Below are 27,685 nucleotides of genomic sequence, written 5' to 3'. Positions count from 1 at the left end.
TTCTGCTGCTCTTCGATCTATCTACGTACACTGTGAGCTGTGTAACACATTACTTTGTCCTGTTGCTAGATGCCTTCATGCCGAGGGAAAAACAATTTGCATATAGGGGTGGACATGGTCCCCAATGATACATGCATACTTGTATTGATCCATTGTGCGTTCCAGGATGACGAGATCACACAGGGAATCCCTGCTGGCCTGGAACATTTCGACGAGTGTTGCAGGATGTTTGCTTTCAGACGTTTCGCACCGTACACCCCAACGGCCATTTGTTCAGTGGAGCCTAAAATGAGATTCATCTGAAAACGCTACCTGTCGCCACTCATTGGACGTTCAGTTGTAGTATTGACATCCAAATCCCAGCCTTCGTCGCCGATAAACTTCAGTCAACATGGGTGCACGAAAGGGGCACCTGCTGCAGAGGCCCACGGTCGTTGGCGACATTCCGCTGGTAGCCCCTTGGTTCATCTGGGCTGCTCAGCAGGTGCACATCTATAAGCCCGCATACCTCTCTGCAGCCGTCATTGATCCCTGTCATCTATGGCCCGTGGTGCACCACAGTTGGATCGGTCCCAGTATAGGATTGAGCCATTCTGTCATGCACGGTATGCTTTAGCCACGGCAGCACTCGAACACTTTACAAATGTAGCGCTTCGGAGGTGCCTCCACACTTGGCGCTAAAGCCAGTCATCGTGCCCTTTTGCACGTTAGATAAATCGCTCCGTTTATGCATTATGACAGCGACTGCACGGTCTTGCGTGTCCCCCAGACACCTTTTACATACCCTCCACTCTTGTTGCTGGCACCTGACGGCTGACTGGTTATTACACGTTGACGTCGAACATAGGCGATGCTCACAGTAATGTGACTGGACCGTGTGTATCTACTACGGTGTAATTCATATGCAGAGGAATGCGTCACAGTCAAAATGCAGAGAAAATACCCATTCTGAAATTATAGGCCTGTATTCATGTATTCAAACATATTGGTAAAATATATTTACATATATATTACTTAATTAAAGTCCACTGGCGCGTTTTTCTATCTATCTGAAGTCCAATCTCAGAAAGTACTGCACAGATTTTGTTGTGGTTTCACTAATAGACTGATTCACGAGGTAGATTTACGCATATAAATTGTAAACTTTTCGTGGAAAATAGCTGAACTGTGATGAATTAAAGTCCTCTGCCGCGTTTTTCTGTTGGTATGTGAAGGCTAATCTCGGAACTAGTATAGGAATTTTGATACGGTTCCACTAACAGCCTGTTTCATGAGGAAGATTTGTATGTATAATTTATAAACATTTTGTGCAACTTGGCTGAACTACGATGAATTAAAGTGTCCCCTGCCGCTTTTTTTCTTTTTTTGTGTGTGGAAGCTAAGCTGAGAATGTGCTTTAGGGATTTTGATACGGTTTTCACTAACAGATAGAGTCATTCACAAGGGAGGTTTCTCCCTACGTACACTACTGACGTATGTACTTTGTACCACACACACTGTAGATCTAAAGATTGGCGCCAGTGATAGAGGGCATAAAGCGAAACAAGCACCTGAGATTCCTTTCAAATTTACATTTTACACAGTGGAGAGAAATTTACCGAACCGACTTCTAATAAGTTGGTAACGCCAATTGGGGAAGAAAATTCATTTTATCAGATCCCATCAAGCCTAAAAGAACACTTAAACAGTGGTGAGCATATGAAGTGCGACCCATAAGAAAGGAATTAAACAAAACACCAGTGGTGACAAAGAATGTCATTAATTACATGTCCGCATTTATGTTTCTGGTTTAGCCACTTAGCTGCTGTGATGTTTTTGGCTTAATTCAACATGATCATCAATTTTTGCTTCCTTCTGGAGAGTGCAAAGGATGATCTCCCTAAAACACGTGTTTTGAACGTATAATTTGTAGTCGTATCATGTCGGAAAACAGCTCGATTACCTTGTACCCAGATACCAATTTCAATTTTTTGATGAGTTTTTACTTGCTGTTACATATCTGCGATTTTTTTTTAACAACTGATGAAATCAATTAGCACAACTTATTGTATAAACATTGTAATGTACATTTTATTTCCTTCACTTAGACAGATTTTATACAAAGTACTGGAGACAATTTTTGCTCATATTTGGGGGGGGGGGGGGTTATAACATTTTCCTCAGTTTTGCATTTTCATCAATTTTGCGTTTTTCGAGTCTGGACCGCATGGGAACGTAAAATATGGGTTTCACTTATTAACACTTTGACTCCATAGCTCACACTCTTTGTATGTTATCTCTGCCCTTTTGTGATCCATTTACCATGCCTAATATACGAGATTTAAAGTTTAATTTAAGTGTTTATATAATTATTTCACCAGCTTTCTAACACGAGTGGTATGTAGAACAGCAGATAAAGTCACACCACCACGTGCCAACTGCTCCTACACAGCATATCACAGCTTTATTAGTACTTGTATTACACTGAAGCGTCAAAGAAACTGGTATAGGCATGTGTGTTCAAATACAGATATATGTAAACAGGCAGAATACGGCGCTTCGGTCGGCAACGCCTATATAAAACAAGTGTCTGGCGCAGTTGTTAGATCGGTTACTGCTGCTACAACGGCAGATTATCAAGATCTAAGTGAGTTTGAACGTGATGTTATAGTCGGCGCTAGAGCGATGGGCTGCAGCATATCCGAAGTAGCGGTGAAGTGGGGATTTTCCCGTACGACCATTTCATCAGTGTGCCGTGAAAATCAGGAATCCGCTAAAAGAACCAACGAACGCTCAAGAGAATCGTTCAACTCGACAGAAGTGCAACCCTTTCGCAAATTGCTGCAGATTTCAATGCTGGGCCATCAACAAGTGTCAGCGTACGAATCATTCAACGAAACATCACCGATATGGGCTTTCGGAGCCGAAGGCTCACTCGTGGACCCTTGATGACTGCACAACACAAAGATTTAGTCCTCTCCTGGGCCTGTCAACGCCGACATTGGACTCTTGATGACTGGAAACATGTTGCCTGGTCAGAAGAGTCTCGTTTCAAATTGTATCGAGCAGATGGAATGTGTAAGGGTATGGAGACCACATCGTGAACCCTGCATGTCAGTAGGAGGCTGTTCCATCTGCTGGAGGCTCTTTAATAGTGTAAGGCGTGCGCAGTTGGATTGATATAGGACCCCTGATACGTCTAGATACGCCTGTGAAAGGTGACATGTACGTAACCATCCTGTCTTCAAATGGTTCAAATGGCTCTAAGCACTATGGGACTTAAGATCTGAGGTCATCAGTCCCCTAGACTCAGAACTACTTAAACGTAACTAACCTAAGGACATCACACACATCCATGCCCGAGGCAGGATTCGAACCTGCGACCGTAGCACCTGTGCGGTTCCGGAGTGAAGCGCCTAGAACCGCTTGGCCACACCATCCTGTCTGATCACCTGCATCCATTCATGTCCATTGTGCATTCCGACGGACTTGGGCAGTTCCAGCAGGACATTGCGATACCCCACACATCCAGAATTTCTGCAGAAGCACTCTTCTGAGTTTAAACACTTCCGCTGTCCCCCAAATTCACCATACATGAACATTATTGAGCATATCGGGAATGCCTTTCAACGTGCTGCTCAGAAGATATCTCCACCGCCTCGTACTCTTACGGTTTTATCAACAGCCCTGCAGGATTCATTGAGTCAATTCCCTCCAGCACTACTTCAGACATTAGTCAAGCCCATGCCACGTCGTGTTGCGCACTTCTGCGTGCTCACGGGGGCCCTTATTAGGCACGTGTACCAGTTTCTTTGGCTTTTCAGTGTATTTCCCCACGTAAGTAGATTTGAAATTTTTTTCTTTCAACGTTTGTTAATTTCACATTTACATGTACGTTATTTGACGACTGACTGCTTTGAGACTGCTTGAAAATGACATATCTCGAAATTGTAATCGCAATAAAAAATGTTTTAACAGCCTAAAGCGGAATGATTTCATTTAAAAATTTCAAAGGGGCTGTGGAGCCCCTCATCGTCAAATTTCTGAAAGCAATGGAACTTACACCTTTCTACCAGAGTTGAGGTTCAGACAGGTACACAGTAAGCTAACACACAGCAGGCGTGCGGCACAGGCAGCAGGCGGAAGCGCTTACCTGACGTTGCTGAGCGGGCCGAACGTGTCCTCGGACATGATGTCGCTGACGGAGCCGCGCAGAGAGTCCAGGCGGTCCAGCTTGCGGTCCACCTGTAGGCCGGCCAGCTCCGTCTGGCTGTTGGCCTTGATGAACGACTTGGAGCTCGCCATGCTGCGGCATCAGAAAGCGATCAGCGGTCGGCGCACTACCGCCACACGTCACTACCCTGACAGCCCCCTTCCCAGCCTGCGGCGGGAGCCCCATTACCTCGACGAGCTACTCGCTCGTTATTTATGGCAGCAATCTCCAGCAAAATCGTAAAGTATTCCCTGCCTTCCCTAACAGAAAAGAGCCACGCAAAGGGAATCGATCTTACTCTCGAAAGATGACAGGTGGTGTTCCCTGCAACGGATACTAGTCAGTACTCTGCATGGTAACTGGTCATAGAGCCAGTACCTACTACCTACACTGCACGCCGTTTCCATTTTTAATGTTTCAGCTCCAAAACGCTGTAGAAAGAGAACGACTGCTCAGAATGAAGGTCATATTTGAACAGCATATTATTGATGCAGGGGGAAACGTCATGGAATAAAAATTTTACCAATTGATGGCACTGTAAGCGTCTTATTGGGTTTGGCTACAAATGACAGATGAAGGGCGTCACGAGGCCTGTGGTTTCAGTTGCACATTACACCATCAGTAACGTTCTATATGCATGTCTGCACAAGTTCGTCAGTCAACAGTTGTGGCACTGTTACTTAGGTAGGCGCATCTGTGGTGTGCGTACTGTAAGACCTTTGGTACACACACCATCAGATTATTTGACTTGTCGCTCTAACGAAGTAGGCGAGTGTCAGCAATATGTCTCGTGGTCTTATCGTGGCGTGTTTATCTTCTGCCGTTAGGTCAGACGATAGAAATGCCACTTGCACGCTTAGAGTAGCAGATTGACGGTGACCAACTTTAAACAGAAATTGATTAATTTTCACACACATTTATTAAAATAATAAAAATCATAGATATTACGTAACTTGATTCTGGATGCTGTTTACAATTGACAATCTGAAGTTCCTTTGGTCTTGGGTATGTTAATCTTATTCTCACATATCTCTGATACTTGACAAAGTGTCTATACATTTCTCTTCATGGCTATGTACAGGAATATGATAAACTTACTAGGCGCGGACTGAAACTTGACTATAGACTGGTACAGACAAATGCAGACTAATGCAGACTGCCTAATCGGAGGTCTGTACACTCGTTACAATAACTCGCGCGTTCAGGTATCACTGCGCGAGTCTGATCCGCGAGGAGGAAAGGTTCTATGTTAGCAGCAATCTCATTGGCTGCGTAACATATTAATACGCGGATCGGCGGAAGCAGAATTTGGTCTGTCTCTAAGACAGCGCCATCTCGTAGTGCGGAGACGGACGAGGGCTGCGCCTGCGCTGTTGTGCTTAGCAGGGCGCGCTCTATTGGGAAAGTTGTGTACGCGCTGACTACGCGGAACTACACTCCTGGAAATGGAAAAAAGAACACATTGACACCGGTGTGTCAGACCCACCATACTTGCTCCGGACACTGCGAGAGGGCTGTACAAGCAATGATCACACGCAAGGCACAGCGGACACACCAGGAACCGCGGTGTTGGCCGTCGAATGGCGCTAGCTGCGCAGCATTTGTGCACCGCCGCCGTCAGTGTCAGCCAGTTTGCCGTGGCATACGGGGCTCCATCGCAGTCTTTAACACTGGTAGCATGCCGCGACAGCGTGGACGTGAACCGTATGTGCAGTTGACGGACTTTGAGCGAGGGCGTATAGTGGGCATGCGGGAGGCCGGGTGGACGTACCGCCGAATTGCTCAACATGTGGGGCGTGAGGTCTCCACAGTACATCGATGTTGTCGCCAGTGGTCGGCGGAAGGTGCACGTGCCCGTCGACCTGGGACCGCAGCGACGCACGGATGCACGCCAAGACCGTAGGATCCTACGCAGTGCCGTAGGGGACCGCACCGCCACTTCCCAGCAAATTAGGGACACTGTTGCTCCTGGGGTATCGGCGAGGACCATTCGCAACCGTCTCCATGAAGCTGGGCTACGGTCCCGCACACCGTTAGGCCGTCTTCCGCTCACGCCCCAACATCGTGCAGCCCGCCTCCAGTGGTGTGGCGACAGGCGTGAATGGAGGGACGAATGGAGACGTGTCGTCTTCAGCGATGAGAGTCGCTTCTGCCTTGGTGCCAATGATGGTCGTATGCGTGTTTGGCGCCGTGCAGGTGAGCGCCACAATCAGGACTGCATACGACCGAGGCACACAGGGCCAACACCCGGCATCATGGTGTGGGGAGCGATCTCCTACACTGGCCGTACACCACTGGTGATCGTCGAGGGGACACTGAATAGTGCACGGTACATCCAAACCGTCATCGAACCCATCGTTCTACCATTCCTAGACCGGCAAGGGAACTTGCTGTTCCAACAGGACAATGCACGTCCGCATGTATCCCGTGCCACCCAACGTGCTCTAGAAGGTGTAAGTCAACTACCCTGGCCAGCAAGATCTCCGGATCTGTCCCCCATTGAGCATGTTTGGGACTGAATGAAGCGTCGTCTCACGCGGTCTGCACGTCCAGCACGAACGCTGGTCCAACTGAGGCGCCAGGTGGAAATGGCATGGCAAGCCGTTCCACAGGACTACATCCAGCATCTCTACGATCGTCTCCATGGGATAATAGCAGCCTGTATTGCTGCGAAAGGTGGATATACACTGTACTAGTGCCTACATTGTGCATGCTCTGTTGCCTGTGTCTACGTGCCTGTGGTTCTGTCAGTGTGATCATGTGATGTATCTGACCCCAGGAATGTGTCAATAAAGTTTCCCCTTCCTGGGACAATGAATTCACGGTGTTCTTATTTCAATTTCCAGGAGTGTATGTACACAGCATCCATCAAGGGAAGGTCGTACAACATGGGATGGGGAAAAATCTGTTTTTTATTCGTCCTGAGGCCAGAAACAGCATAAAAAGCAAAATAGCACCGGTAATTTTTGAGACCATTTCTCTTGAAGAACAGCGTTTCTCTTTTTCTTTTTTTTACTTTGACATGAAAGTGGAAATGGAAATGAGCGTTTAGCGTCATTGGCTGGGAGGTCACTTACCGGGCAGGTCCGACCGCTTTGGTGCAGGTCTCATTACATTCGACGCCACATTGGGCTACCTGCGCACCGGATGGGCATGAAATGATGATGATGACAACACAACACCCAGTCCCTGAGCGGAAAAAATCCCCGACCCAGCCGGGAATCGAACCCGGGCCCCTTAGCACGGAAGTCCGTAATCCTGACCATTCAGCTAACGAGGCGGACAAAATGAAAGTAATCAGTCATAACTGCAAGAAACTTTTTTTTTTTAGATTAGTGGTTTCGGTCTGTCTTAGACCATCTTCAGACATACCATAATGAACGGAGCAGGCGCTACAACTCCACGAACGCCAACTGCTCTGAGCATGAAGATGGTCTAAAATAGACCGAACCGTTCACCTCAAAAAAAGTTTCCGCTATTGTGACTTTACGTTCAATTTAAAATGACATCGGTTTTTAACTGTTGTGAGACTGGCGCGGGACATGTTCAACAGGGTGTTTAGCGCTTTCGGCAGCAAGTTGAAATCGAGAAACAGCATGTTTCACAACATATCCGAGTGTCTCCGGCGTCACGTTCAGAATGCATTGCGCATTGCGTGCCTTCAGTTCAGCTACGTTCGCAATTGGGACACTGAACACATCTTTCAGATAACCTCACAGCCAGGAGTCGAATGATTAAAAGTCAAGTTAACTGGACGGCCAGATTCTAGGGAAATAACGGCTGATAAATCAGTCATTTCCGAAACGTCTCTGCTGCAACTGCTTTGTTGCCTGTGCAATGTGCGGAGCACCGCTGTCTTGCGTAAAAATGACCCTACCCACAAATCCACGCTGTTGAAGGGTCGGGATGGCGTTGGTATTCACACAACTATCATAGCGTTTACTAGAGACGGTACAGGTAAAAGGACCCGCAGGACTTATCTCCTCGAAAAATAACGGCCCTACGGCAAAAGATGCGTCAACCCGCATCACATGGTCAGCTTTGCAGAATGAAGTGGTTCCGGCTGATGCGCCTGAGCATTTACCCTTGCCCATATTCTGCAATTCTGTATGTTGACATGTCAATGGATATGGGCTTCGTCTGTCCACAGAACGTTTCATGGCTGTTCATTGTCCATTTCCGTTTGAGCTAGAAATTCCTGAGCGAACGTTGGTCTTGCTGGCAGATCAGCAGGAAGCAACTCCTGAACATGAGTATTTTGTGCGGATAGCAATGCATCAAGTTTTGTAGGATCTTATGCACCATGCTCGCAGGCATGTCCAACGTTCGGGCAATTCCCCGTGCACTGCGTGTTTGCACACCATCACACCATCGGCCGACCTCCCCCCCCCCCCCCCCCCCCCTCTCTCTCTCCCGGCAATGCTATGGCCACATGCCACATCTTCGACAGATGATTGATCAACTGCTTTCCTCCCTCTGCCACAATGCACCTCAAAAGAATCTATCTTTTTATCTTTTTGTCGGATTTTGTTTCTCCTGGCCCTTAGCAGGCACGGGAACGGTGCCTTATTCCATCCCTTGGGTGTTCAGGACTTCTGCACAGCTACTGACGCACAGTCGCCTTTCTTGCAAAAAGAGCTTTGCCAGCAGCTCGTAATCTTTCATCGAGACGGTCATGTTGGGCGTACGTTGGCGTGCATATTCTGACGCTCTATATTGACCAAATTTTCGTAAATTTTTTTTTGTGCCATGATATTTCTCCCTGAGTCAGTAATATGCTGTTTAAATTTGACGCCATTCTGAACAGTGTTTCTATTTCTACAGTCTTTTTAAACTGGAATGTTAATTATGGACATACTGTACTTAAGTGAGGGTCATAGGCGTCCGCAAGGAGGCTGGGAAAGTGGAGAGCGGAAGAAAAGGGAGCAAAATAAATCTTTTGTTCCTTCCTGGAATATGAGGTTATAAATTTTATGTGGCGCCTGTCCAAAAGAAATGCACAACGTTAAAGTCCCCAGAAGATTACCGACGAAGGCTTGGATTTGGTTTTAGGCGGTATCCCACACCCCAACAGGTGAATACCGCACTGGTATCCACGATCTGCCTCATATACAATTTACGCAAACATTTATGGAACTTTCTCACACTTGCACGTAGAACTTACTATAGACGCAGACGGAAAGGGTACATTGATTCCGCTCTGGGGGTGGGGAAGGGAGAGGTTGAAAAAGAGACTGATGATCCTAGGTGTTAAGTCTCCTGAAACCAATAATCAGTAGCAGCACTTGATTTTTCTCTGAAGCCACGTGCTGTTGTAGAGTTCCTGTGTTATGAGAAAGACACAGTGAAAAACATTCACAAGAGGTTGAAGAAGGTGTATGTGGATTGCGCTGTTGATCGCCGTACGGTTAGTCTGTTGAAACTGGGGACGCCAATTCTCGGGACCTACTGCGCAATGGCAGATCGAGCACTGCACCGGCTAGAGGCAATGTGAAGCGAATTCACAATCTGATTTTGGCTGACAAACGCGTAAAAGTGAATGAACTGTCAACACTGGCAAAACAGCAAATGTTTTGCTGTTGCATGATAACGCGGGGCCACATGACAGTGAGAAAACCACCACCGAGATCACAAAGTTTGCGAGAACGCCACTGCAGCACTCACCCTACAGTCCTCACCAGGCACTGTGCCATTACCTAGTGTTATTACTTCGTTTACCACAGTGTTATTACCAGCTCTTCGGTAAACTGAAGGAATCCCTTCGTGGGACGAGATCTGAAGATGATGTGTCCCTTGTAAGGGTTACTAAATAGTGCTTCAAACGTGCTGGTCCTACCTTCTCTCGTGCATGTGTACAGCCCTTAGTTCCACGGTCGCGTAAGGCAGTTGAAACGGACGGAAACAGTCTGGAGGGATGGCATTTTGTCTCTCAAGCATGTATCAACATACTGTAAAAATATCAGAGGTATGGAAAATAATTAATTGGATGTTTACAAGAGAACATTGTTCATTTCTTTTGCTCTGACTCTCACAAAAGGCAAATTTCGCTTTACCGGTGGTAAATGCTATACTTTTTTCAAAAAGCTTAATTCTGTTTCTACCGTTTGAGAAGAATTAATTTGGCATTTTTCCTAGGTTTTTGTTGCTCTCCAACAGGATTTTTTCGGTCGTTCGGTTTTTTTAGTAACTGGCCATTACTGATATGTGAATAACAACATTTCTTGTGAATATCTATATTTGTATTAATAACACAGAAAATGTATCTACTAATGAAACGTGTTTATCATTTCTACATCAAAACAATCTAGTTAAAAAACTCTGAGAAGATCAATGTAGTAAGATACAACTTCTGAGAGATTCCTGTCAAAGTTATTTCTTATGGCCCTACAAGTTGTCAAACTCACGGGGTCAGTTATGGCAATATAGGAATCTTACGCTCTCCTGGATAAATTTCTACGGACGCCCATGTACTAAGAGAGTACAGATTTTTGAGGTTTATACATATTATTTTGCTCTCAGGCTGGTAAAATTCAGAAGCTTGCGAATACTTTCTTTATCCACATTCTTGGTTTTTACGTTGCTTGTAAGACTAGAAAGCCTGTCGCGAGTTGGGGGTACAATGCTGTTGGAAACTTTTAGATGCGGGGTCATTTGTCATTTTCTATCGCGAAATGGAATAATGGCAAATGGCGAAGTAGTTTCGAGAATTCACGACAAATTGCTCTGAATATACTTATCGTTTGTCAATATCCATTACATACTCTGGGATTCTTAAAATTGATGCTGAACCGATGCGTCTGTCTACGTCACGGGGCAGGATTCGAAAGTTCCCTGAACTTAACGTAGATTTCGTTAAAGCAACTACAACGGTACCATGAGGACAAGACTTCAAATTTTGAGCAACAACACTGACTCGAATATAATGGTGAAATAAACCATTGGTGCAACTAGAGATGTGTATTTAATCATCATTGAAATTAGAAACAGACGTTACTCGAGCATAATAAAGCTCCATACGCAAGCGCCACAGATGCATGACGACCACAGGACACATAGCACGAATATGAAACAAAAAAGCATGTCTTATTAACGAAGCCAGTTTTTGGACAAAATTAAGAAATTAAAATATATATAAAACATACATTATGAAGGAATAACAGAGACCTTTTAGTGCTTCGGATAAAAGTTCCTGGAGGTGAAAGGATCTGCCTGGGGAATGAACAGAAACAAATCATTAAACGTTGAGATTCTTCTGTTGCTCTTGTGGCGGACTGAATGATGCCTATCACAACGTTTATGCCATACTCAGAGAAAATAAGTAACAGATTCTTGACCAGTTGTGGATTGTAAATCGTGGGGCGAGGGGGGGGGGGGGGGGGGGGGGGGGGTGACGTACAGATCCCGACTGTTGTGAGGTGCACCGAAATCCATTCACAATATGTTCTCAATAATACGAGTATGCACTTTCTGCGGAACTCATTGACAGCACTGCTACCCGAATTCAGTGTGTATAAATCTTTATATAGTGAGACATGATTACTGAAGAATACACAGAACATTTCTTTGTGTCATGTCAAAGTCTCATTGAATTATTGCAGCACTCGTAAGAACTGCTCCAAATGTTGATACATTATTAACATTTCTACAGTTATTAGTGTGCTTTGATGAAGTACCTCCATAAATTAAAATCAAGTCTACACAACATTCATTTGTTAAAAATGTCTTGCAAACCTAGAAATAAAGATCTGGGACCTATACGAAGATTTCACTAAGCAAATCTTTACTACGAATGTAGCCTTCTGTAAACGAACTGAAGCATATCTCGTAATGAACTTGAACAACGCTGTCAGTGCTCGCAGTGAATCTTATTCAAATCCTTCAACGTGGTGAAGTGTAACTGACTGGTGAAGTATAACGAACCAAGGATCCTTTATACCAACGACTAGAGTGGCATAAACGTTGGTGTGGCTCGCCTTCCGACAAGTAAGGACAAGAGAAGCACCATAATTTGAAATGGTTTTTTAATCGTCTATTTCGTGTCAGACCTACAAAATACTAATATCAATTTTTCACATCCAGAATCACTTTTTTTCTTTGAGTCAAAACAGAATGTAGTGTCATTTAAAAATCACAAAGCTGACCTTCGTACTGCTCAATCTATTCAACTACGAATACTGATGCATGGCATTTATGCCCTATCACCTCCAGCAACTTTTATTTGAGTGATTTTTGTGTGTCATTGAAAGTAAACACATTATTATGAATGCACTGTTTCACATGCCTCGCCCACTGTATAGGCAGTGAATTCATTACATTCGCTACACTGGGTGCTGCTGAAATAAATTTGTTTTCTTTATCCGTATTTCACTCCCCAGCCAAACAAAAATTACTTAAAGATAAGGATGACGGTTATTAATAAGCCGAAAGACGACACTGAAAAGCTGCGAATGACGTCACACTGAAGCTACAGCGTGAAATATATCAATACTGGCTGGCTGTTTATTTTAAGTGGAGCTCTGCGGTCTATTTCTTCTACAGGTTAGTGAATGTACATGGCAGTAACAAAGTTAATAACAGCGAACCTAAAGTGTCTCGGATTTCAACAGCTCCCGCAGCCCAGTACAACTGGAATAATGATGTACACCTAACTCCGCCAATTATAGCCAGGCAACTCAATACTCACGTGAATTTGTTGGAGCCGTCCGTAGACTCCTCGTCCATTTTCATAGCGTACAGGTTCTGTGCGAACATCTGGAACACAGAAACAAATGCAAGGTCACAATTATTTGATAGCTATGGAATGCTTGTGTGTATGTGTGTGTCTTGAATTGTTCCACGTAAGAAGGTTGTCGACAGTTTATGGATGTGATATAACGTGTAACGCAGTCTGCTACGTAAGCATAAGTTTTGGTCATACGAATCATCGTGGGATGAAGAGAAATAATCAGTACCGTAAATACGTACCGCATGTGTCGGTATCTTCAGCCGTCGGCAAAACTCATAGTTCTGTATGTCATATACAGGGAACCAAACTTGTTTTCCCACCTCTACGCTATCGTCATTACTTCTTGGAAGTTGTAATGTGAATCATTATGTCTGACATGGCATATGCAATACTTACGTTTTTGTTCTGTTTGAAACACTGTCTGATTTACGGTTAAAGTATTTTGGTCATTACTATTAAAATATCAGTCTACTGAAAATAAATGGTCACGTCTGTGATAATAATTAAACGCAGAAACGTATCCAATAACTGTGGCCATGAAAGGGGCTAGAGCCCCGTCAAGATTTCAGCTTCTAACCTAGGAGGAACATGTCTGAGGGTTAATAATTATAACGTGACTGGATAAAAAAAATAGTCTTTCCAATGCACACGCATAGACAAATCGTTAAACCTTTACAGATGGTGCAACAATCGAGTCATATTCTTAACTGCGAGCGCACTGCCTCTACGTGAGCATAAAGCAAAAATGGCTCTGAGCACTATGGGACGTAACAGCTGAGGTCATCAGTCCCCCAGAACTTAGAACTACTGAAACCTAACTAACCTAAGGATATCACAAACATCCATGCCCGAGGCAGGATTCGAACCTGCGACCGTAGTGGTCGCGCGGTTCCAGAGTGAAGCGCCTAGAACCGCTCGACCACTCCGGCCGACAGCATAAGGCAGCAGCGATCAGTGAGACATTTGTATTCCAAGCGAACATTGTTCACAAACAGGGGTAAATGTAAACCCGTTGCAAACCCGTGCTCTAGGGGTAGCGTCTTTGATTATTAATCAAAACGTCCTTGGTCCTGGGTTCCAAACCCGCCACCGCTTAACGTCTGATTAATAAACAGCATTGGTGGCCGAAGACTTCCGGCGTAAGAAGCCACCCTCATTATGCAAACGGCCTTCTCAAAGAGGGCGGAAGAGCGGACAGAGGCTCAGGGCAATCTCTTGTCCTTGGGGTGGGTAACTGTTGCCCCTAAAGTCGGAAGAATCGGCAATCACCAACGACATGAGGATGCAGAAGGCGATGGAAAGCACTGCATTAAAGACACATAAAGTGTGTTCACAGGACATGTAGCCTGTATCTGAGAAAAAGTGTCATGATGATCACTCCATTGGCAAAGGATTCCGGAATAGTCCCCCATTCGCATCTCCAGGAGGGGGCTGCCAAAGGGGCGATGACCATGAGAAAAAGATTGAATAACCAACGGAAGGATAACGTTCTGCGAGGTGGGGCAAGGAATGTCAGAAGCTTGAATGTGGTACGGAATGTAGAAAATCTGAAAAGGGAAATGCAAAGGCTCGATCTAGATAAGGTAGGAGTCAATGAAATGAAGTGGAAAGAAGACAAAGATTTCTGGTTTGATGAGTATAGGGTAATACCAACAGCAGCAGAAAATGGTATAGCGGGATGTGGATTCGTTATGAATAGGGAGATAGGACAGAGAGTATGTTACGGTGAACAGTTCAGTCATAGGGATGCTTTTATCAGAATTGACAGCAAATCAACACTGACAACGATAGTTCAGGTATACAGGCCGACGATACAAGCTGAAGATGAAGAGAGAGAGAAGGTATGGGAGGATATTGAAAGGGTAATATAGTGCGTAAAAGGTGATGAAAATATAATAGTCTTGGGGGACTGGAATGCAGTTTTAAGGAAAGGAGTAGAAGAAAAGGTTACAGGAGAATACAGGCTTGGGACAAGTAAGGGGAGAGGAGAAATACTAATCGAATTCTGTAATAAATTTCAGCTAGTGATAACGAACTGTCTGTTCAAAAAACACAAAAGAAGGAGGTGTACTTGGAAAAGGACAGGTGATACGTGAAGGTTTGAGTTAGATTACATGATGGTCAGACAGAGGTTCCGATATCAGTTACTGGATTGCAAGGCGTACCCAGGAGCAGATGTAGACTTAGATTACAATGTAGTAGTGATGAAGAGTAGGCTGAAGTGTAAGAAATTAGTCAGGAAGAATCAATACGCAAAGAATTGGGATACGGAAGTGCTAGCGAATAACGAGATACACTTGAAGTTCTCTAAGACAAAGAGGAATAGTTCAGTAGGCAGTACAGTTGGAGAGGAATGGACAGCCGGCCGAAGTGGCCGTGCTGTTCTAGGCGTTGCAGTCTGGAACCGCGAGACCGCTACGGTCGCAGGTTCGAATCCTGCCTCGGGCATGGATGTTTGTGATGTCCTTAGGTTAGTTAGGTTTAACTAGTTCTAAGTTCTAGGGAACTAATGACCTGAGAAGTTGAGTTCCATAGTGCTCAGAGCCATTTGAACCAGGAACGGACATCTCTAAAAAAGGCAGTCACAGAAGTTGGAAAGGAAAACATAGGTACAAAGAAGGTAACTGAGAAGAAACCATGATCAAATGAGGGAGAGGAGATTGATAACATCCCATCAAAATTCCTAAAATCATTGGGGGAAGTGGCAACAAAACGACTATTCACGTTGCTGTGTAGAATGTATGAGTGGCGACATACCACCTGACTTTCGGAAAAAATATCATTCACGCAATTGCGAAGACTGCAAGAGCTGAAAAGTGCGAGATTTATCGCACAATCAGCTTAACAGCTCATGCATCCAAGTTGCTGCAAAACGTAATACACAGAAGAATGGAAAAGAAAATGGAAAAGAAAATTGAGGATACGTTAGATGACGATCAGTTTAGTTTAGGAAAGGTAAAGGCTCCAGAGAGGCAATTCTGAATTTGCAGCTGATAATGGAAGAAAGACTAAAGAAAAATTTAGACACGTTCATAGGATCTGTCGACCTGGAAAAAGCGTTCGACTATATAAAATGGTGAAAGATGTTCGAAATTCTGAGAAAAATAGGGGTAAGCTACAGGGAGAGACGGGTAACATATAATATGTACAAGAGCCACGATGGGATAAAAACAGCGGACGTCCAAGAACGAAGTGCTCGGATCGAAAAGGGTGTAAGACAGGGATGTACTACTGTATTTCGAAGAAACAATGATGGAAAGTTTCAGGAGTAGAATCAAAATTCAAGGTGAAAGAATATCATTGATACGATTCGCTAATGACATTGCTATCCTGAATGAAAGTGAATAAGAATTACGTGGCATGCTGAATGGAATTATCAGTATAATGAGTACAGAATATGGGCTGATGGTAAATCGAAGAAAGACGAAAGTAATGAGAAGTAGCAGACATGAGAACAGCGAGAAATTTAACTTCAGGATTAATGGTCACGAAGTAGATGAAGTTAAGGAATTCTGCTACCTAGGCAGCAAAATAACCAATGACGGACGGAGCAAGGAGGACTTCAAAAGCAGACTAGTACTGGCAGAAAGGGCATTTCTGGCCATGATAAATATACCTGAATCAAACATAGGCCTTGATTTGAGAAAGAAATTTCTAGGAATGCACGTTTGGAGCACAGCATTGTATGGATGTGAAACATGGACTGTGGAAAAATCGAAGCAGAAGAGAATCACAGATGTGGTGCTACAGACGAATATTGATAGGTGGAATGATAAGGTAAGGAACGAGGAGGTGCTGCGCAGAATCAGAGAGGAAGGGAATATGCGGAAAACACTGACATGGAGAAGGGACAGGATGATAGGACATCTGTTGAGACATGAGGGAATCATTTGCATGGTACTAGAGGGAGCAAAAACTGTAGAGGAGGACAGAGAGTGGAATACATACAACAAGTAATCGAGGACGTAGGTTGCAAATGGTACACTGAGATGAAGAGTTTTGCGCAGGAGAAAAATTCGTGGCAGACCGCATTAAACTAGTCAGAAGAACGATGACTCAAAAAATTAGGACGTGACCGAGTCACGAAAAGGGGCAATCGTGTTTGGCCGTGCCCATGGCCACGCTGTGTATGAAGTTGCTGGATTTGTTGGTGTTTCGCGGCGGAATGTTAGGCGTGTCTACGTGCAGTGGTGCATAACACATGGCCACGTAGCACGGCGTCAGAATGGTGATCGGAAGAAGATCCTAACTGAGAGGGACTGGAGACGTCTTTCGCCGCTTGTAAATGATAATCACTTCCAAATCCGACAGGAATTGCTGCAGGCAGTGAATGAGGGTCCATCCCAACACGTCAGCGAAAGAACATTGCGACGGGAACTACGGGAACTGCATGCAATGGACACTCGGAGTCGGTCGCCTCGCAAGAGGCCATTCCTCATACAGGCATATAAAGCTACGGGTCTTCGATGGGCTAAAATCATAGAACTTGGACAGTAGCTGACTAGTGGCAGGTAACGTTGTCTGACGAATCACGTCTGCGCCCATATTCAAATGACGCATATCGTCGAGTGCACCGAAGGCCAATTGAAGCATTTCGTGCTGAATATGTGCATGGTACGGTGCAAGCCGGAAGTGTCTGCGATTTTTGAGTGTGTTTCTCTTACAATGAATATGGCCCACCGGCATGCAGCTCGTAACATGATCATTTTATTTCATTGGTTTTCTTTATGGATTTTAAATATTCCTACTTTTCAAGCCCTGATCGTAGGGGCCAGTATATTTAATAATGTGTACAATAATTCGCGCTGACAACATATTTTGGTTCGACAATCGTCAGACCGTCTCATTATTTGGCGTTTTTCCAATGGGAAATTTTAACTACGTGTATTTCTGAAGAAGACGGGTTTAAATTCGTCGAAACAATGGTATACGGTTGAATAAAACCACCTTTTTTCTACTGGTTGACTGATATGTATTCGTTTAGTGATATCTAACCGTCGCTGAAGCGGAGCAGTGCTCAAAATAATGTAGTTGTGTACCTATATATTAATGCGCTGAATTGTTTACTTTTCTACAGGAGCCCTGGAACCACTAGTCCGGACATGGGCGTAATATCTGGCAGCATAACGTAATGATGACAAATGCGACCAATCACTAGCCGTCCATGGGCTATCAATGATCACCACGACAGCAGTCACAAAAGTTCGTTACGAAGACGATGGAAGATTTCATAGAAAGCTCGAGATTGTATCCAGATTTGAGGTGACAAGTAAACCGAGAATGTTTTATACACGGATGTAGTCGCGAGAAACTTAGATCTCAAGCGACTTCGAATGATTAAGGGGCCGAAGTCTCGGCGATTTCTGTATAGAGATGGTAGGTTAACTTTCGGCAGTAATCAATATTCAGCATCGTAATTGGTAACTCGGTCCGAGTGGCAATATTGGGTTTGGACTTCGCTGAAGACGCTCCTCCGACAAAAGTGAAGACAACAGGAGAAAGATATCGCCACAGGAGAGGACATATCAACAAAACCACTTCTAAAGTAAGCATGGACGTCATCATAGATTGGCGTGCGGGTGTATATGTCTCCTTGAGCTTTCCAGAATGTAACATCTTGTTTTATCACAACAATACTCACATGATGTCGAAAATACAATTATATCTTAGGCAGTATCGAATCGAGACTGTACCATATCAACTCTGCAGTGCATTGTGATGCCTTTCTCTTCCAAAGAGTGGAATAAGTCATCCTTGCTTGTTGCCGGCCGAAGTGGCCGTGCGGTTAAAGGCGCTGCAGTCTGGAACCGCAAGACCGCTACGGTCGCAGGTTCCAATCCTGCCTCGGGCATGGATGTTTGTGATGTCCTTAGGCTAGTTCTAGGGGACTAATGACCTCAGCAGTTGAGTCCCATAGTGCTCAGAGCCATTTGAACCAAGCCATCCTTGCTTGTTATTGATTACGCCCTACGGTTTGATACTACTGTACGGGAGCAAGAGGTAACGATTACCTGTGACTGTAATTTCTGATGGAGAGCGTCACCTCAGCCGCCTGTTATTGCTAGAAGAGAGTCCATTGTCGCGGGTATTAGGGTTTGGAGGCACAGTGCCGTATTTACTAATATCGAAGTTAGCATCAGCATGAACATCGACGAACCCTCGGAGTCCAATACATCATCGGCAATCCAATTATCAGTTACGCGTCTCATTTAGTCTCTAAGTGATCACAATGGATGTTCTCGCATTATTGTAGACAGCAGCAGACAAAAAATTCTTTCATTATTCGAGCTAATCACATATATCTCGCGTAATGATCACAACGAAAAGATCGGAGAAATTAGAGCAAATACGGAGACTTACAAGCAGTCGTTCTTCCCACGCACAATTCGTGAATGGAACAGGGAAGGGGGGATCAGATAGTGGTACAATAAGTACCCTCCGCCACACACCGTAAGGTGGCTCGCGGAGTATAGATGTAGATGTAGATGTAATCATATACCACAGACGATACCACTGAAAACCGAAATGTGGATGGAGTTTTGTGACCTGATCCTCCGGAATGCAAGTGCGCTCGATCGTGATTGACGAGACGATACTGATCGAGCCACGTCGTAATCCATATGTAACTTTGTTTGTAGTGTCCAGTCAGCGTTACTGACGTCGTGCTGCGGTTCGCGGTCGGTGCTTGCACTCGTTGGGCGGCGGTTTATTATTCAGTAATCGCAGATTCATGTAGTCAAACCGCGGACGCGACTCGCAGCCGAAGCGGAAGCGGGGATTCGCTCTTCGCCGCTCCCAACACTCCGCACTGATGGCGAAATGGTAATGAGTGGACGGCACTCTTGAGTAGTCAGAAGCGCGCGGGTGTACAAAATTCAGGCCTGCCTCCCTTTGGCTCACCCACACTGGTATCTTCAGAATATTGTACTTCTTTCCACTCCTGTGCTACCTTACCTCTCCCTACAATTTCTCTGTAGCAGTAGGTTTAAGCTTCTGGTCACGAAAACTGACAACGGCCGGGAGAGCGGTATGCTGACCACATGCCCCGCCATATCCGCATCCACTGACGCGTATCGGCTGAGGATAACACGGTGGTAGGTCAGTACCGTTGGGCCTGCCGACGGCTGTTCGGGCGGAGTTTCGCTTAGTTCTTAGTAGATCTAATTTCAACTGGCCAATGATAACGCAGAAAAATTGGTGCTTGGCATTTCAGTATCCATCATGGACGAGCCAAAGCAAAAGCAGGAATGCTCAACGTCATTCTCAAATATCCACAAAGGCAAATTCAGAAGTACTGCAACACTTTAATTCGCACAACATTGCGAAGATCTGTGATAAAAGGGGTGATCAGAAACAGTCTGAAAAGCTTGAAAAGAATGTGCAGGGGAGATTGTGGTGGGAAATAACTATTGAGAAAAAAAATCATGATGTTGCGCCGTCTCCGAGTTATTTAGCTTTGAAGTTGCCGAATCAAGTCGTTGCGAGAGCAAGTTCAAGCATTTGCATACGCTAAAACGCGGCACAGCACAGACATATGTGGGTCCGCAAGTTACCATTTGTTGAAATGAAACTTCCCAGTTAAAATGTGCCGGCCGGTGTGGCCGTGCGGTTCTAGGCGCTTCAGTCTGGAACCGCGAGGCCGCTACGGTCGCAGGTTCGAATCCTGCCTCGGGCATGGATGTGTGTGATGTCCTTAGGTTAGTTAGGTTTAAGTAGTTATAAGTTCTAGGGGACTGATGACCTCAGGTGTTAAGTACCATACTGCTCAGAGCCATTTGAACCATTTTTGAGTTAAAATGTGTTTCTTTCCGAAGTGACAAATTTCAGCAAGGTGAGCGAAGGCTTTGTTTGTTCAATTTGAGGAAAACAAACAAAGAACATTTTTGGCAACACCGCCTCTGGCAGACTGCTTGATTTTGCGCGTTCATGACCGGACTGGCTAACTTCAACCCATACCCATACTAATACTATAAATGAGAAAGTAGGTCTGTCTGTTACACTTTCACAGCAAGCCCGCTGAATCGACTTTCGAGAAAATTTGGATGCATGAATTCTGAGGAAGAACATAGGCTACGTCAGAAAGCGTGTAGTACAACATATTTACTGATTTGAAGGATATAACGCGAAACATGGAAGAATGAAGACTCTCTCAGAAAGCTATTAACTCTTTGACTTTAGGTTTATTGTATCTGTGAAAATGCTTTATTGTTCCATATGTTCGATATAAAATGATTCGACGTAATGGATGCAATGCTTATACAATGAAGAGCCAAAGAAACAGGTACGCCTGCCAAATATCGCGTAGGGCCCCCGTGAGCACGCAGAAGCGCCGCAAGACGACGTGGCATGGACTCGGCTAATCTCCGAAGTAGTGACACCATGAATCCTGCAGGTCTGTCCATAAATCCGTAGGAGTACGAGGGGGTGGAGATCTCTTCTGAACAGCATGTTGCAAGGCATCCATGATATGCTCAATAATTTGGAATTTGGCGGGCAGCGGGAGTGTTTAAAGTCGGAAGAGTGTCCCTGGAAGCACTCTGCAGCAATTATGGACGTGTGGGGTGTCACATTGTCGTGCTGGAACTGCCCAAGTCCGTCGGTATGCACAATGGACATGAATGGATGCAGGTGATCAGACAGGATGCTTACGTGTCACCTGTCAGACGTATCAGGGGTCCTATATCACTCCAACTGCACACGCACCACACCATTGCAGAGCCTCCACCAGCTTGAATGGTCCGCTGCTGACATGCAGGGTCCATGGATTCATAAGGTTGTCTGCATACCCGTACACCCCATGCGCTCGATACAATGTGAAACGAGACTCGCCCGACCAGGCAACGTGTTTCCAGCCATCAACAGTCCAATGCCGGTGTTGACGACCCCAGGCGGGGCGTAAAGCTTTGTGTCGTGCAGTCATCAAGGGTACACGAGTGGGCCTTCGGCTGCGGAAGCCCATATCGATGATGTTTCGTTGAATGGTTCGCACGCTGACACTTGTTGATGGCCCAGCACTGAAATCTGCAGCAGTTTGCCGAAGGGTTGCATTTCTGTCACGTTGAACGATTCTCTTAAGTTGTCGTTGGTCCCGTTCTTGCAGTATCTTTTTCCGGTCGCAGCGATGTCTTAGATTTCATTTTTGCCAGATTCCTGATATTCTCGGTACACGGTACATGGTCGTACGGGAAAATCCCCATTTCATCGCCACCTCGGAAATGCTGTGTCGCATCGCTCGTGCGCTGACTATACCACCACGTTCAAAGTCACTTAAATCTTGATAACGCGCCGTTGTACCAACAATAACCGACCTAAAAACTGTGGCAGACACTTGGCGTCGCCGACCGCAGCGCCGTATTCTGCCTATTTACATATCTCTGTATTTGAATACGCATGCCTATACCAGTTTCTTTGGCGCTTCAGTGAACAATTTTCTGCACGTTTAATCCATGCTTCCATACTAACATAAATCACGAGCGCGTCGAATTGCAGCCGCTCAGCGTCATGCGCTGTTGTTATACGCTCGTAGTTGTAAACAGGGTAAGGGCCAGGCTACGCAGTTCGCGCCTTGTGGTTAGCGTTGTAGACGCCTCACTATGGGGTTACGGGTTCAGTTCCCACTCACATTGTATATTTTTCGCTCGCGAAACCATTTTATCGTCATCGAAGCGCAAGTCCTCGAAATGGCGTCAAATAAACACTTCCATAAGGCGCCCGAATATTCCGGACGTGACCCCCTGACCAATAATGCCATATGCAAATTTCATTTCATTTTATTGTACTGATTTGCAAGCGCAGCTGCGGGTGACAGCTAGTGTTAAATAACTCGGAAAGGGCACAACATATAATTTTTTTTTTGAACAGTTATGTCCCAGCTCAATCTTCCCCTACGACGCCTTACAAGCTTTTCACACTGTTTCTGACTACCCTATAGATATTAGCTTCAGTGTTGTTAAGAAATAGATAAAAATACTAAAACTGAACATATTTCCAATGCGTGGCGAAATCCTAGTATGGCCATATACAGCAGTTGGGGCTGAGTTAGCCCTGCCGGCCGGTGTGGCCGAGCGGTTCTAGGCGCTACAGTCTGGAACCGCGCGGCCGACACGGTCGCAGGGTTGAATCCTGCCTCGGGCATGGATGTGTGTGATGTCCTTAGGTTAGTTAGGTTTAAGTAGTTCTAAGTTCTAGGGGACTGATGACCTCAGCAGTTAAGTCCCATAGTGCTCAGAGCTATTTGAACCGTTTTTGAGTTAGCACTGTTTTAACCACTGTACTTTGTATATCCCTCGAACCGTCCCCAGTGACTCAAAGAAAGGCCAGGTCATACTAGTCTATAAGAAGGGTAGCAGAAGTAATCCACAAAAGTACCATCCAATATCGTTAATATCCGTTTGTTGTGGAATCTTAGAACATATTCTGAGCTCAGACGTAATGAGGTATCTCGAACAGAATGACCTCCTCCATGCCAACCATCTTCAATTCTGAAAACATCGATCATGCGAAACGCAACGTGTGCTTTTCTTACATAACATCTTGGAAACCATGGACGAAGGCAGTCATGCATTTGCTCGTGCGGCCCTCGTGTCTCAGTCGTGTTTTATAATAATCTGCATCCACCACTTAACGTCCGAAACCAGAAACGTGAACTAACGTTTAGAAGTCAGTTTTATCTGTTGCATTAGGTGTGTATTTTGAAAGTAACCAGTTTTTATTTGTGTGACTACCTTGGCCACATTTCCCGACGAGTAATGTGCCCACTTTTCCCGATCGGGCGCCATGTCGGCATGAGTGATCCACAGAGGAAACTACCAAACTAAAAGAAATAACGAGGAACTATATTTGTAGGCCAAAAGACGTTGTATAAACATGATATTGGTAAAAATCACTGCTCTTCACACAAGTGAGGTAGCGAGAATAACTTAAATGAATTATCTTATATCAGCGATTCTGAAAATTTTTGCTAAAAATAGCAGAACAAGCTTCATGTGTCAAACTCATTGGCAACAATTGCAATGTGCGAACTAGTCTGACAGCTTACCGGCAGACAACAGCATTGTCCACAGTAAAAAATATGCAATGGCCAATTTCCCTTCTTCGCCACTTTACTACACCTACACTTATCGATTCTACTATTAATCGGTAACCTACACAAACTGGTATCTAAATTAATTAATAACTGTAATTACAATATCAGGCATGATCACAAATGTTTACAAAATGTTTTGTATGAGCCGCGCGGAATTAGCCGAACGGTCATAGGCGCTACAGTCATGGACTGTGCTGCTGATCCCGGCGGAGGTTCGAGTCCTCCCTCGGGCATGGGTGTGTGTGTTTGTCCTTAGGATAATTTAGGTTAAGTAGTGTGTAAGCTTAGGGACTAATGACCTTAGCAGTTAAGTCCCATAAGATTTCACACACATTTGAACATTTTTTTGATTTTAATGTCATTTTTCTTTCTCTCATTCAGCTGTATTACAACAGCATTAATAATATCAAGAGCTCAGATGGAAACCCAGTTCTAAGCAAAGAAGGGAAAGCAGAAAGGTGGAAGGAGTATATAGAGGGTCTATACAAGGGCGATGTAGTTGAGGACAATATTATGGAAATGGAAGAGGATGTAGATGAAGACGAAATGGGAGATACGATACTGCGTGAAGAGTTTGACAGAGCACTGAAAGACCTAAGTCGAAACAAGGCCCCGGGAGTAGACAACATTCCACTAGAACTACTGACGGCCTTGGGAGAGCCAGTCCTGACAAAACTCTACCATCTGGTAAGCAAGATGTATGAGACAGGCGAAATACCCTCAGACCTCAAGAAGAATGTAATAATTCCAATCCCAAAGAAAGCAGGTGTCGACAGATGTGAAAACTACCGAACTATCAGTATAATAAGTCACAGCTGCAAAATACTAACGCGAATTATTTACAGACGAATGGAAAAACTGGTAGAAGCCGACCTCGGCGAAAATCAGTTTTGATTCCGCAGAAATGTTGGAACACGTGAGGCAATACTGACCCTACGACTTATCTTAGAAAATAGGTTAAGGAAAGGCAAACCTACGTTTCTAGCATTTGTAGCTTTCTCTGCTTTTGACAATGTTGACTGGAATACTCTCTTTCAAATTCTAAAGGTGGCAGGGGCAAAATACAGGGAGCGAAAGGCTATTTACAATCTGTACAGAAACCAGATGGCCGTTATAAGAGTCGAGGGGCATGAAAGGGAAGCAGCGGTTGGGAAGGGAGTGAGACGGGGTTGTAGCCTGTCCCCGATGTTATTCAGTCTGTATATTGAGCAAGTAGTAAAGGAAACAAAAGAAAATTTCGGAGTAGGTATTATAGTCAATGCAGAAGAAATCAAAACGTTGAGATTCGCCGATGACATTGTAATTCTGTCAGAGACTGCAAAGGACTTGGAAGAGCAGTTGAACGGAATGGACAGTGTCTTGAAAGGAGGATATAAGATGAACATCAACAAAAGCAAAACGAGGATAATGGAATATAGTCGAATAAAATCAGGTGATGCTGAGGGAATTAGATTAGGAAATGAGACATTTAAAGCAGTAGATGAGAGTTACTATTTGGGAAGCAAAATAACTGATGACGGTTGAATTAGAGAGGCAATGGCAAGGAAAGCGTTTCTTAAGAAGAGGAATTTGTTATCATCGAAAGTAGAATTACGTGTCAGGAAGTCTCTTCTGAAAGTATTTGTGTGGATTGCAGCCATGTATGGCAATGAAACATGAACGATAAATAGTTTGGGCAAGAAGAGAATAGAAGCTTTCGAAATGTGGTGCTACAGAAGAATGCTGAAGATTAGATGCGTAGGTCACGTAACTAAACTAGAAGAAGGGATCGGTTGGTAGGACACCAATTTAGTACTGGAGGGAAGCGTGGAGGGTAAAAATCTTAGAGGAACACCACGAGAAGTATACAATAAGCAGATTCAGAAGGATGTGGGTTGTAGTAGTTGCTCGGAGATGATGAGGCTTGCAAGGATGGAGTAGCATGGAGAGTTGCATCAGCGCAGTCTCTGGACAGAAGACCGCAACAACAACAACAACAACAACAACAGAAGCTCTGCCTGCATTTCCCGGCTATATGATGACTAGAAATGTATTCATGTTGGAAACAATATGTATGTTCTTCCCGCGATTTAATTGTTAATTTGAAATATTGTTGGTACCTACAGTCTTTAGTTTGCTGCGTTGTAATGGCACTGGAGACACAAAGGTTTCCTGTAGGAGCCGAAATTTAATAGTGTTATCTATTATAAGTCCACATTCCAAAATTTCTCTGCGCCAGGCAGAGTTTATTAGCGACCGATTATGTCGTAAGCACACCCGCAAGCTGGTCAGAAATGCCACGTTTTCAAATCATTTCTAATGAGTTATATCTACAACTGCCCAGTTTTTTATTGTTCACATTTCACCTGGTTCAGTTTTCATAAACTTCTCACTCAATTGAAGATGCATGTGAAAGACCAATGAGCTAATGCGTTAGATATTTCTGTGCTCCGACAGTATAGAGCATGGTTTCTTCGTGGGAACAATTTCTTCACTTTTGTTACATTATCGCGGAGATTTTTATCATTATTTGTCCTCTCACACTTCTCTTATTTCTTTGCCCACGAAATGAATTCTGTCTGTATATTCTGTCTCGTAGTTCTTTTAAGTGTTGTCTTCTTTGGGCTACTAGGATTAAGCTTTAATACTAGTTCCTTTTCTTTTGCGATATCAGTGCTGTTCTTAACTTGCATTTCAGTTCCTCAATCGAAGCTGCGAGTTAAACAATAGAAGCGGTATATTTCAAGACGACACGCCTGTTTGGTTATTCCGCGATTGAAACCATAACTTTCCTCAATTACAGGATTCTCCTTCCCTCGCTTAGAACGTCATTAGATTTCTCAAACGTTCTGTTTAAACCTTGTTTTATGAGTTACCAGTCTTCTAACTGGTTTGATGCGGCCCGTCACGAATTCCTCTCCTGTGCCAAACTCTTCATCTCCGATTAGAACTTGCGACCTACGTCCTCAATTATTTGCTGGATGTATTTCACACTCTGTCCAGTTGCCTCTAGTACCATGGAAGCCATTCCCAGATGTCTTAACAGATATCCTATCATCCTGAACCTTCTCCTTGTTAGAGTTTCCCACGTATTCCTTTCCTCTCCGATTCTGGACAAAACCTCCTCGTTCCTTACCTTATCAATGTACCTAATTTTCAACATTCGTTTGTAGCATCACATCTCAAATGCTTCGATTCTCTTGTGTTCCGGTTCTCCCGCATCTAGTGTTTTTTAAGTATAAAATATTAATTTCTTTGATTAACTGTGAAGCGAATGGTGTCCACATAATAAAAATGTGATTTATTGGTATCATGAAGCGAGGAACCGTGAAATATTCAGCTTCCGCCCAAATTAGTTAGCGGTCTCGAAGTGTCCTTAAATATCACGAGCGGTAACTCCAAAAAGACTAGAACTAAAAGTATACATTTTCTTCATTCACACGATTTGTTAAATAGCATGCACCCGTTTCACGTGCAACGTAGATCTGGAAACGAAACGAGTGAGAGTAAAATGTAAATTGCTGGCGGAGCTCGACATGAGGATATTGCCTGCATTATTCAAAAGCCATCGGAGTTCAGATACAGCGGACGTGAAGCTGCGGCCAGTTGCGACTAAGTACTGCTTCCTCGAGGATATAATCGTCTTAGTCTCCCAGTTACATGCAGGACTCGCTCCTAAAATTAATGCATAAATAGAGGTTTG

General features: G+C 44.5%; 1 protein-coding gene across 1 annotated transcript in view; it reads right to left on the bottom strand.

The window, feature by feature from the left end:
* Positions 1–27,685, bottom strand: part of LOC124555160 (nitric oxide synthase, salivary gland) — a 693,873-nt gene that overhangs the window by 72,110 nt on the left and 594,078 nt on the right. The window contains exons 13-14 of the mRNA XM_047129021.1: positions 12,876–12,943; positions 4,133–4,285 (exon numbers count right to left, since the gene is read on the bottom strand). Coding sequence (XP_046984977.1) covers positions 4,133–4,285; positions 12,876–12,943 — 221 coding nt within the window. The remainder of the gene's footprint in view (positions 1–4,132; positions 4,286–12,875; positions 12,944–27,685) is intronic.

The sequence above is a fragment of the Schistocerca americana genome, chromosome 1, assembly GCF_021461395.2.
Source record: "Schistocerca americana isolate TAMUIC-IGC-003095 chromosome 1, iqSchAmer2.1, whole genome shotgun sequence".
Taxonomy (NCBI): Eukaryota; Metazoa; Arthropoda; class Insecta; order Orthoptera; family Acrididae; genus Schistocerca; species Schistocerca americana.
The sequence above is the reverse complement of the archived record's forward strand: the minus strand, read 5'-3'. Positions and strand labels throughout refer to the sequence as shown.